This window comes from Labeo rohita, chromosome 6 (assembly GCF_022985175.1).
Source record: "Labeo rohita strain BAU-BD-2019 chromosome 6, IGBB_LRoh.1.0, whole genome shotgun sequence".
Lineage (NCBI taxonomy): Eukaryota > Metazoa > Chordata > Actinopteri > Cypriniformes > Cyprinidae > Labeo > Labeo rohita.
The window spans coordinates 11222011-11234181 of record NC_066874.1 but is presented as its reverse complement, the minus strand read 5'-3'; the positions used below and the strand labels follow the sequence as shown (position 1 = coordinate 11234181).

At 36.5% G+C, this 12171-nt stretch overlaps 1 protein-coding gene across 4 annotated transcripts in view; it reads left to right on the top strand.

Moving 5' to 3' along the window:
- Positions 1 to 368: 368 nt before the first annotated feature.
- The window catches only part of col18a1b (collagen type XVIII alpha 1 chain b), a 48805-nt gene continuing 37002 nt past the window's right edge, over positions 369 to 12171 (top strand). For 2 of the 4 annotated variants that reach the window (XM_051113118.1, XM_051113117.1), the window contains exon 1: positions 10732 to 11299. In XM_051113118.1, the coding sequence (XP_050969075.1) occupies positions 10759 to 11299 (541 nt within the window). In that variant the 5' untranslated portion in view covers positions 10732 to 10758. The other 2 variants (XM_051113120.1, XM_051113119.1) reach the window with 2 other exon arrangements.

Here is a 12171-nt window from a genome sequence, read left to right as displayed (position 1 = left end):
TTGATGTGAAGAACGCTGTGAACTAAGAATAAATGAATTAATATAATTTATAGTTTTATGATTTTATCTTTTAAAAGAACATTTTTGGTGTAACTCTAGTGACTGTAGTTGCTACTCATATTTGTGTTCAGCTCAATTTCATTAGCGCGTTTTATTATACACATATCCCAAAATAGCTTTAAAGAAAAAATGAAAATAAAGATGATAAAGGAAAAGAAAATAGCAAACACTGTACGCTTTAGGACCCAGGTATATAAATACACCTCGTTGAAACACTCATTAGAACAGCTCTACTGTACAGTCAGTCTAAGATGAATTAATATCAATCGCAATTCCCTGAGGACAGTCAAGCGATGCGCTCAAGATTTGCGTTCACGCCCCTCTTTCTGTCTAACAATGTTTTCAGTGTTTATTGGGCATGCATGACTTCTCCACTGATGCTGTTAATTCTTATATATTTTTAATTTTAGAGGAGTTTTGTAGAAATAGAAGCACGTGACAAAGATGCGATCTCTTTGGTTTATATTGGGATTATTGCTTTACCTGGTACATGTGGAGAAGGTATCGGAAGCTCAGCGAGCAGGTATCAAAATCGTCTGTTCTTCTTGTAGAAATGTTGCAAAATTTCATTTGGAATGTCATTTGTAAAACATCCATTCTCACTGGAGATTAACCTGCTCTGTTTTGTTTTGCGTACTTCTGGGTGTCCCTTAGTTTTCAGTGTGAACGTTTAAATATTAATTATCCACTGCAAAGGTGCAATATAATTCTTAAGTGGTAAAACCTAATTGATATGTTTACACGTGTTCATAATTCGAAACTCCATGATTTCAAAATGGCTCAGGAAGTTTTAATATTTGAAGCCACTTGCTGTTCTTATAGACCTATAAGTTAATGCATGATTGTTTACAGTGTACATGAGTTGTTTACATTAGCAACATTGCACTTTATTGAACAGTAATTGAAACATAATTAACCTCTTACATAACTCTCTGTCATTATGGTGCCCTTGTAAAGTTTGAGCAAAAAGAGTGATTGATTCTGCATTACGTTTTTTTGTTATAGACACATACCATTTTTAGATTACATTTAAACAACTCTAACATCTTCTTCTGAATAGAGAGAGAAGTTTTTGTTTTTTGAATATAGAAATTTGCTTTTGATTTGTTCAAAGTTTGATGGAATGTAAATTTCCAGCCTGCAAGGCATGCTTTCATTATGTTGACTTTTAAAAGCTTTTTATTGTTTATTTTGCTTACAGTATGCAGAGTTGTTCCAAAAAAAAAAAACTTTAAAATAGTGATGTCAGAGTAGAATGTTGTTCACTGTATCCTTCAAACTTGTCCAGTTTGAATCTTGCATTAGAATAACCCCACATATCTCTCTAAATTCACCTGAATTTAAAACGATATTAAGAAACTACAACCTTTTACTCTATGATACAGCAAATCTTGGCCCTTTCCACTTGCACAACTACTTAGAGCTTGTGGAAATTTGTGGGTTCATGTGTTGAATAGATGTAATATATTTGTTTACACTTATTTACACAGGCTATATCATAAGTGGTTCAGCTCTTGTAGACATTTCTATGGTCTACAATCTACCAAGTGTTACAATAAACCAAGGCCAGGTTGGCTAAATGCAGTAGTGCAGTAGTGCATATTGATACTTATAAAACTAGTTAGCCATTCCACAACTGGCAAAGAAAATCCACTAAAAGCGTTATATAAACAGGGAACTTATTTCCTGTTATGATAAGGGCAGTACTGGCAAGGGCTATCCATAAAACTTTGCAAGGAAGATACAAGGCTTTTTCCAACAAATTTTGTTTGAATTTCCACACAATTTGTGTTACTTTCGAGTAAAGAACTGGGAAAACCCCAAAGCTTTCCACACAGACAAAAGAGTAACACATCACCCACGGAGAAGAGTCATGGCAATTATAAATGCTTTTTAGCAAGGATGGAACCCTCATGGTCAATTTTGCAATTTACAAAGCATTGTTATTGAAGTGGTCTGTATATGACCAAAGCTGGACTACCACATACTTTTCTACTTTTCATTAAGTTTGAATGCTTATGGTCACCGTGAAAACAGTTGAAAAGAATTCTAACATGCACAGTACAAAGTGCTTAGAATGCATGATTTCTGTGGAAGTATGTATCTCCATTTCGATGCATCATATTTAGGTGACAAACATTGTTATATTCTTTGTCAGTATTCTTTTGTTCTTTCAGTTCACTTGAATCACTTCAGTTAAATTGTAAAGGAGAGGATTTTGCCTCCATATCCTTCTGTTCTGATTCTGATGAATGCTGCATTGTGAATTATATGGAACATTCATTCCATTACCTCACTTAGCCAAAATCCCACTCTTCTATAAAGGCATACATGATAAAATTGTTGTGAGAGAATGATTCAAAGTTGAGAGAAAATAGAGAAAACCTTTTATGGCAAATACTCTGATGCACTAAAACAGAGAGAGAGAGAGAGAGAGAGAGAGAGGTGTGTGTCTGTGTGTGTGTGTGCATTTTCAGTCTGTTTTATTCTTCAGCAGTTTTGCTACAAGCGGTTCATAACAAATACTACTGATGTAATGCATCCAGCAAAATAAATTATATATTATAAATATATTGACCAGGCAAGACAAATTGTATATTACCACATTACAAGCATTGATTTGAAGCCCAAAAATATAGTCTCTTATGTTCATTTAAAAAGGTTTTGGCAGGTTTGTCTTTAAAGCTTACAGGTTATAGTTAAAAATGAATTCCACTGTGCAGAAAATTATATTAAGATATTAGTTAAGATTTTGGTGGTCTGTCTCAGCACACAGGTTCAGGAATAGTGTGCTTTATTACCAGCAGATGGTGCACTTTCTAAAGTGAGAAGCAAATGCAATGTCTCTGACTATCAAAACATCATCACTTATTGTTTTTGCATTTACAAAAGATGTTTAAGGTCATTAAGCTTTTGGGGCAATATATGTCCAGCATTTTTTGCAATTATTGTTTTAGACTCAGCACTTTTACAATACAGTGTACATTCATATCCTTAATTTAGGTTTCCTGTACTGGTTTTACTGCTAGGATGTAGGCCTGTTTCCTTTGGAGATTCCCTTTTTGAGACAAACACAAAATCTCATGGGTAACGGTAACTTTGGTAGAATAAAGAATATGGCAAAAACTAAATAAGCTCTACGTCAAATTTGGTTGTCAGGTATAAAAAACAACTATACATTTGAGTCCAGTGGTTATGTCAAGTGATGCTGGTTCCAAATGGTAACTAAGCAATCTCTTGAATATAATCAAATTCTGTGTCATTAAGGGATCTTTAAAACAGTGATTGGCTGGCCTTAAAATATTTGTGATTCTTGTCTGTAGAATTAGCATCCGTCAGCATTTTTGAGTGATGTTACTAGTGTGGGAAAGCAAGACTCTGCTGTCACTGGAATACAGTTAGTCACTAATAACAGTTATAGAGTCATTAAGTGTAATTAGACCATGCTATGGGAAAAAATGTGGGGGGTAAAGTGTTTACTTCTCATTTCTTTTTCTCTTATGGATGTTTAATGATATGCTCTCCATTTTAGTGCCTATTTCATAGAATAGTTTAGTGGAGAGCATAAGCATAAAGCCTCAACCAACTTTTTATTACGTTTGGTAACAACTGCAGTCACTAGAAATAATGGTACAGTATGCCTTGTTCATAGATTACATTTGTCTCTACAATCACCCAAATCTACACCCATGGAATGCAGTGCTCTTATAAACAGTAAATGCACTGTATCTGCATCTGTTTTAGTCATGTGACCTTTTCTTCATAGCTGCCATATGTATGACCATCTGTGAAATACTTCTTCAATTGTACCAAGTCCCATGAATAATTTATACAGATCTGTAGTCATCACTGCATTGCAGAATCAGACATTTGTCGATATATACATTTATTTAACTCCATATGACAGAAAAACCTGTGTTTTGTAATCTGAGGTTGTCTTGAAAGTACTGTACAGTCATGCAAAAGTAAAACATTTCTGTTACTGATGGCATTTTTTTTTAGAAATGCTGTATTCACAGACAGCCTCAAATAGTTCATTTCACAAACAGAAGTGTCATCTTAATGATTGTGCAAGACTTTAAGCATATATTTTTTAAGTATTATTTAATTCTTATGTGTACAAAAAGTACTGAGTGTACGTTGAAATAAGTAGTGTGAAATCTTGTCTTCAAGTGTGGTCTTTCTGTGTACTCCACAACCCTATGAGAAGTTGTCCAGCTGAACAGGATTATTAGAAAATAAACCTAGCATACGCATAGGCCATTAAGACAGCTGTTCATGTTGCGTAAAGTGTTATTTGATTAGCATTTACATAATGTCACTATGCCAATGTAAAAGTCAATTACGGAACAGCCTATACAGTGGTTTTCCCATAATTTATAGATCTTAAGATGTCAATCACAGCTTTGTGTTCTTTGTGCTCTTTTTTTAATTTTCATTCCATGACTTATGTATAATACTGCTTATCAAAATTATGGCAAGACAGTGGAGATCTGAAAGTGTCTCTCAAACACAGACACACATGGGTCAGTGTTTGACATGTGGGCATCATGTCAAGCAGTTCAGTATTGTTTTATAGTGAATTTTGGAATAGGGAATAGGCTGCTGACCTTCTCTGCCTTCATAAACATTGAGCACTTTATTAATAATACCTCAGAGTGGGATAAACTTATCCAGCACTGGTCTCATGTCTGGCCCTTTGGATGTTTGTCTGCCCAGCGGATGCTCATGCTTTTTCATTCCAAGTTTGTGAGAATCAGAGGATGTTAGGGAGGATATTATGACTGAATTGCTGAATAGAGTATATCCTTCAAATGACTATGTGCATGAAATCCCTGATGGCAATTATATTATTGTTTCCCAGGCCTGTTTCACTGTCAGAGGTGATAAAAGGTCAAGTCAGGGTTAACAGTGCAAGGGCTAAGAATTTTTCACTACATGACCACTGTGGAAAAAGTCCAAACGTTTGCACATATTGCATTACGTGTGGTCAGATTCTATCATGAATTGTTGTAGTATATTGATAAAGATAGATAAAATGGATATATCTTTGGTACTTTTTGAGTTTTTGATTGTTTTGGTTAAAAACGGCTTTTGGGCACTTCAAGGTTAAGAAATCTGTTAGTGAAGCAGAGTTGGGTTATCAACCAGCAATGATCTGAAACATCCAAGCAAGTCTACATCATCATCATGATAATTAAAAAACAAGAAAATTAACATTTTAGAATCATCTTGGAATCGCCTAGTCAAAGTCAAGATTGATACCCCATTTAAATGCCATGCCAGAACCTGAAATGTGTAGTTCATGCTCAACCTACAAAATTTGAAGCAGCTCTGCTTAGGACGGAGCCAATCATTTTAATGTTTTTTATTTTTACTTTTACTTATTAGTAGGGCTGTCCCCAAATAGTCAACTAACCGTTAGTCAACGAGAAGAGGCTTGGTCGACCAAAATTGTATTAGTCATTTAGTCTCCGAAAAAATAAATAAATCCACAGGAAGTGGCGAAGTCACGCAGTCTGTGACGGACAGATGGTTAACGATGGTTATCTGTGTGATAATACAGTACATTGGGCAGGACATACAAACGCTCACCTATCATTTATCAACCTCAAATATGGCTTATCATTTGATACATGTAAGTAGTAGCAACTTTACACGGCCACTCAATCTAATTGTAATCTAGTACAATATGCACTACTGAAGTATCTGTGCGGAGTGTGGAAGCTGAATAGCAGCGCGCTCACTGCATGTCAGATGGAGGCGCTGGTGCAGTCACTTGCTCTTAAAATACTCCCTCATTTTGGTCATACAGATAAAAGTAATACATCTTTCGAATCTGTAAAGACTCTACATGTATTTGTATGCACTCACAGTAACAACGAAACGTTGCCGTTGACGTCTGCCGTCTCAGTCTCTGTAAACTTGAGCGCAAGTGTTTACTTGCCTTACAAATATGAAAAATATATAGAGAGTGAAATGTCTTTTAAATTAAGCAATTCAAATCGAAAACAAATATTCTCAGATTATGTAATCAGTATGAAACATGCATACAGGTGTGATGACAGTGTGTGTCAGTGTCGACAACTTCATCTGTTAAGCTAAAAACAAAGAAAGCACTAGTTTATCAATAAATTATTAAAACCTTAATGTAGTCTCCTTGCTGTTTTTCCCTGACACACTCATAATTTGAATGTTATTTCTGCTGGTGTGCTGTGGCAAGTTTTATGTGTGCGTTTGAGCTCTTATTAGGCTATGCAGGCAATTAAAGGCTCATTATTGTGATTTAAATGGTTTATTAGTCAAGTAATGCTTAAAATTAACGAATCCTAGTCGACCAGAAAAATTCAGTTGTTTTCATCTAATCATGAAAAGTTATTTAGGGAAATCAAAATTGATTTGAATAGATGGGACGTACTTCCACTTTCTCTCCTAGGAAGAATTGAATGTATTAGAATGAATGTTCTACCGAGATTACTGTTCATATTTCAAAGCCTCCCTGTTTTTGTACCACAATCTGCATTCAAATCATTAGAAAAATGCATTTCAAAATTCATTTGGCAGAACAAAAGGCCAAGAGTGCGCCTTAAAATTCTGATGTCAGATAAGGATAATGGTGGCCTGAGGTTGCCTAACATAAAAATGTATTATTGGGCTGCCCAAATAAGAGCAATCGTGGCCTGGATCATTCGTGATCCAGAAACAATATGGGTCTCCATGGAGGAGGAGTCAATGCCTGGAATATCTCTATCGTGGCTCCCATTTATTGGTCTAGAGACAGAAGAAAATGAAGATTGAAAATTTATGGGTTAAAAATACTCTAAAAATCTGGAACCAGGTACAAAAACAATCAAGAGAATTGGTGGCCCTCTCGCGAGCCATGTCCATAAGCAGGAATATTGAATTTCTTCCATCTCTAACGGACAGGGGCTTTGATAAGTGGGCGGAGAAAAAGCTTATCACTGTAAACGAACTCTTTGAGGGAAATGTAATGAAAACCTTCGCCCTACTAAGAAACAACTTTAATCTACCCTCAGGGGACCATTACAGATATTTACAAATAAGGGACTATTTAACAAAACATAAGGACTGGGATCAGCTCAGAAGAGAACCAACAAACAGAAAAACATTTGATTCATCTGATTGAAAATAATGGTGTAATGAAAAAACAAGTGTCCTTAATTTACTGCAAACTGATGATGGATATGTCGGATAATACCCAACATATAAAACAACAATGGGAAATGGAACTCAGTGTGACATTGGATGATGATACTTGGGTAGGTGTTTGTTCTGGTTGCCATAAGGGGGTGGGGAGTCAAATGTGGAAAATCCGATTTTTCAGGACACCACTAAAGTCTTTCCGCTCTGGGAGTTGGGGTAGCAATAAGTGCTGGAGTTGTGGGTGATCAAACGCACATATTTTGGGACTGTCCCATTGTTCAACACTTTTGGACTGAAGTTAAGGGGCTAGAAAAGGTCCTTAAAGTGAATCTTTCCTGGGACCCTTTAACGTGTCTACTGGACAAATTCCCGGATTATCTGTCCCATGATCAGAAAACTTTGCTACATCTCTTACTAATGGCTGCAAGAAAAATGATAACAACTTATTGGTTGAAACCTGAACCACCCACAGTCTCACAGTGGATACAAAAAATCAGACAGTTATATTCAATGGAACAGTTGACAGCACAGCTACAGCTGAAGACTCACATCTTTGAAAGAAGATGGGGACCAGTTCAAAGTCTTGTTGGATAGGCCACTTATATCTCTTTTAAGTTTGTATTTTTGCTCGAAGTTTGTCTATTTATTTTTATTTTTTCCTCAGATCTTTCTTGTAACCATATATATCTTTATTTGAGAGCTCGGGCCCAATCTCAGGACTGTTGTTATTGTTTGTATTTACGTTGACTGTTGTCAATAAAAGTTCAAAAAAAAAAAAAGTAATGCATTGCAGTTTTGCGTTACTCTCTGAAAAAGTAACTAAACTTAAGTAACCTAACTTACATTACTTAGTTACTTTTTATGGAAAGTAATGCATTACATTACTATTGTGTTACTTTTTAAATCTGAGCAGGGCTTGCTTCTTTGTTTTTAAATATAAAACAATTCTAATGTAACACCAAAAGTGAAATTAATTCACCTCAGGCTGAAAGAAAAGTACATTTATGCAGGAGACCACTTTTCAGTTATAAAAAAATGAAGCACAAATGTTAGTTTATCTAAAATAATTTTTGCTTATTAGTATGGTTGAATTGCATCATCGAAGGTCAGCAGCAAAGACATTGGTTAATGCGATTAAATACATAAAGGATATTTGTTTTATTTAACATATTTAATTATTGCATGGCTGCGTTATATTCTGAGTTTGCATTTCACTGTTTTTATTCATTTCAAGGAATACTGAATCTGTCTTTTGTGAGTGAGATGAATTAATGCTCACATTTAGTCTAGAATACAGTAACATCATGTTTCCTCCCAATTTCCCGACAGGAGACTTGTCAATGGGGAAAAAAGTAACTGGCGTTACTTATTTGAAAAAGTAACTCAGATATTTTCTTAGAAATTCAAAAGTACTTTACTAGTTACTTGAAAAAAGTAATATTATTACGTAACTCGCATTACTTGTAATGCGTTACCCCCAACACTGTTCATTAGTGGGTATTGGTTAACGATTTTGGCTGAAGATCAGTGTGATCTAGATTGAAGGGATTTTTTTACAGCATTGTGGTTGTATGCTGCTGTAGCTGTAAATTTCTTTCTTGTTTTACTATGTTCTCTATTATTATTATGAGCAGCGACATCTCAGTATATTTGTTTTATGTCAGATCTTACCTTTATTAGTTTTGTATTTAGGCTAATACTTTTAATTTAGAATTAATTAACAATTCGTACTCCCAGAAGTCCAAATAACACATTAGCTAGGTTTTACTGGGTCAGTGTGTTCGCCCTGTTGGCAACACCCTGGCGGTGTGAACTAGCCTGGAAGATACTGTGAATGTGTCTGTGTGCTTGTGCCAACTTCAAAGTTTGCGTGTAAGAAAGACAGGAACTGTGAGAGTGTGCAACAGAGGGAGTGGAAAAGACAAAGTGATTGTTAGAGGGCCAAGTACCCATGGTGTGATCAGGGTGAGCTGAGAGCATATGTTGAGTGGACAGCTGGACAGACAGTTTGAGATTTTGAGCAGAGGAGTTTCAAGCATGGTCAGAATCAGAATGTGGGAAAACTGCTTTTCACAATGGTGAGGTTATGGGTTTCCACACGTACGTAGGCTGAGACATCCACCAGATCAGATATGCTGTCAGCTGCTATGTGTCCATCACTCAGACCCACGCCAAACAGCCCCGCTGGCATGAATAGATGTACTATAAGCTCACAGTACAACCAATGAGGGACTGAGAAGAAATGCTGTGTAAACCATTTGCTTGGTTTTCCCCTTGAATAACTGCAGTGCTGTTTTGTGCAGATGCTGTAGAATATATTAAGGACTAAACAGTGTTAATAATGAGTAAAAAATGACTGAAGATCATACACAGTGATTTTAGGACAATAATAAAAATGTATGTATTGATGTATTAAAGAGTAATGAGGTTTCTCCATACAATGAAAGTAAAAGTAAAGTCTAATGCTGTTTGGACCCCAGCATTCTTCAAAAAGTCTTCTTTTGAAGAAAGAAATCCATAGAAACTTTTTTTGGTATAGTTAAAGGAGTTGTATATTTTTGTGACTTTTAAGAATTTACTATTGTAAATATATCACTGCTGTAATTACTGTTGTGACACACATGCACATGCAATTTGCCCTTTTCCTGGAATTTTGTACCCACTTACCAAACTTATATACTCCCAGAACAGACATTTGGTGGGCAAGAAACCATTTTTCTTATTAGAAGTCTGAAGATGTACCTTCAGAATTATTTTAAATTGCTAACATACAATTGCTTTTGTAAATTTATTCCAATTATAGTTTCCACATTAGGCATTAAAGTTCTGCAAGCAAACAAGTAAACTAGATAAAAAATTTGAAGGGGTCCATATACAGATTTTATTCTCAGAAGAGGAGCATTAGGAAAACTGATGCTGCACATCTGTGTTCTTGGAGCGAGGTCTATTGGGACACAGAGGGAGGTTAAGTATTTCTCACATTTTGGAGGGCAAAAGTAGAAGTGGCCAATGAGATCCAACTTATATTTAAGAGAACACGCCTTCTGTCTCTCTCTCTCCTTGTTACAATAAACTAAAAGAAGGAAAAGATCATTCAACTTGCACTGCATTGTTGGTTTTGCTACTTTTGCAGGACGTGCCTGATAGCATGTTCTGAATGACTTGGGCAACAGAAGGACTAGTGTATGTGCAAAGATGAGGTTCAGCTTGGGCTTGTCTTTCCTGTTGATTTTGTATGTGGGTCCTCTTAATGCTTCACTTTGGTGGAACAGTCCACCTGTCACAAAGGCCCCCACAATGGACAATGATACTTCAGTTAACGGAACAACCGGTAAGGACGAGAACGTTACTGATGTAGTGTCGGAAATCTTAGATGTAGCCAGAGGGATTCAAGGATTTGTGAAGAACTGGGACGAGAACTCAACTGTGAATTGGAATAACAGTGTCACAGCGACGACACCTGTCATCTCTCCGAAGCCTGGCCACTCTAAAACGGGTAATGATAAGTATTTATCAGAAGAAGTTGAACATGAAATGAATGTCAAAGGTTCCTCAGGTGTTGCCACTGGGTCAGGCTTAGGCTCAGGGCCCACTTTGGATTTGGCTCAGGAAGGCATAACAACAGCAACCAACCTTACAGGGACAAGGGTCACTGACAGCAGGATTAGCGTAATTAGCACTGCCGCTTACCCTGAGGATTCCACAAACTGCTTATCAAGGGGCTCTGACTGGCCTTTCTGCTTATCTCACGGTGAAGTCACGTTTTCTGTACCTAATTTTTTTAACCACACCCAAGCAGAGGATGTGGTAGCTGTGTTAAATGAATGGGGTTGGCTCCTGCGTTCAGGCTGCCACCATGGTTTGGAATGGTTTTTTTGCCTACTATTGGCACCAAGATGCCATCAGCCCTCTGAAAAATCTGGGATAGCTCTGCTACCCTGCAGGACTTTCTGTGAGGTGCTGCTGGACAGCTGCTGGACAGTCCTACAGGAGAGGGGCCTGCCTGTGGCCTGCCACACCCTCCCCGAGGGACCAGAGCCCAGTCAGCCATGCCTAACCGTTAGTAACCACAAAGGTAAAACTGTGATGCATCTCAAGCTTGTGCCACTTGTCCTGTCACTATGTGTTTTTATTGGTGTGCTTTCTACCGTGAGAGGCACAGGTCACTTCCTGTCAGTTAGCGGTTGCTCTGCTCTGCTACCGCTTTGCCAGGGCTTAGACCAACACTTAGGATATGCTAACCAGCAGAAAGTTTACTTATGCGCATCTGCTGTGATGTGAGGTCTGCGTCTGCATGCGTGGCTTAGTGTGAATCCATTAGAATTACATGCGTGCATGAATACTAATTATACCATCATTCTAAACATTTTCATTTTAAAGATCTGTTTTTAACCCATTGCTCATATTTTTATGTAGACTTTGTGCAAACATTTTCTTTCAGAAATAATTATTCATTAATATGAATGCATTAAAATTTTGTTTCCTAATTTAGTATGAATTATAGATTCACAGTATTGCAAAAAAAAATTTATTTTGGTGGTTTAAATTTTGTTATTATTAGAAACTGAATAATTAAGTGCAAAAATGTTTTTTTTTACAAAATTATTACAACATTTTACAAAAATTTAAAATTCTAGTCGATCAGGTGTAGTTGAGGCCTATATAAAATAGTTTATTGTATTTCGACTGATTTTGAAAGTGACACACTTGACTTTGCTTGGAGAAAGTTAATAACACAGGAGAAAACTGTGGTGTGGAAAACCTTTATGGGTATGGTTTGGGCACATATTTTGCTTATTATTGTGTGCACATGTTCCTTCTTTTAGAATATTCCTGATTCATCAACATAAGAAGGATAAGAAAGAATTGTGTCAGTAATTCCTTTGCGCACATAAGACACATACTGTATGCAGTTATAAGTGCATGAGACCAGTGTGGGGATTCTGC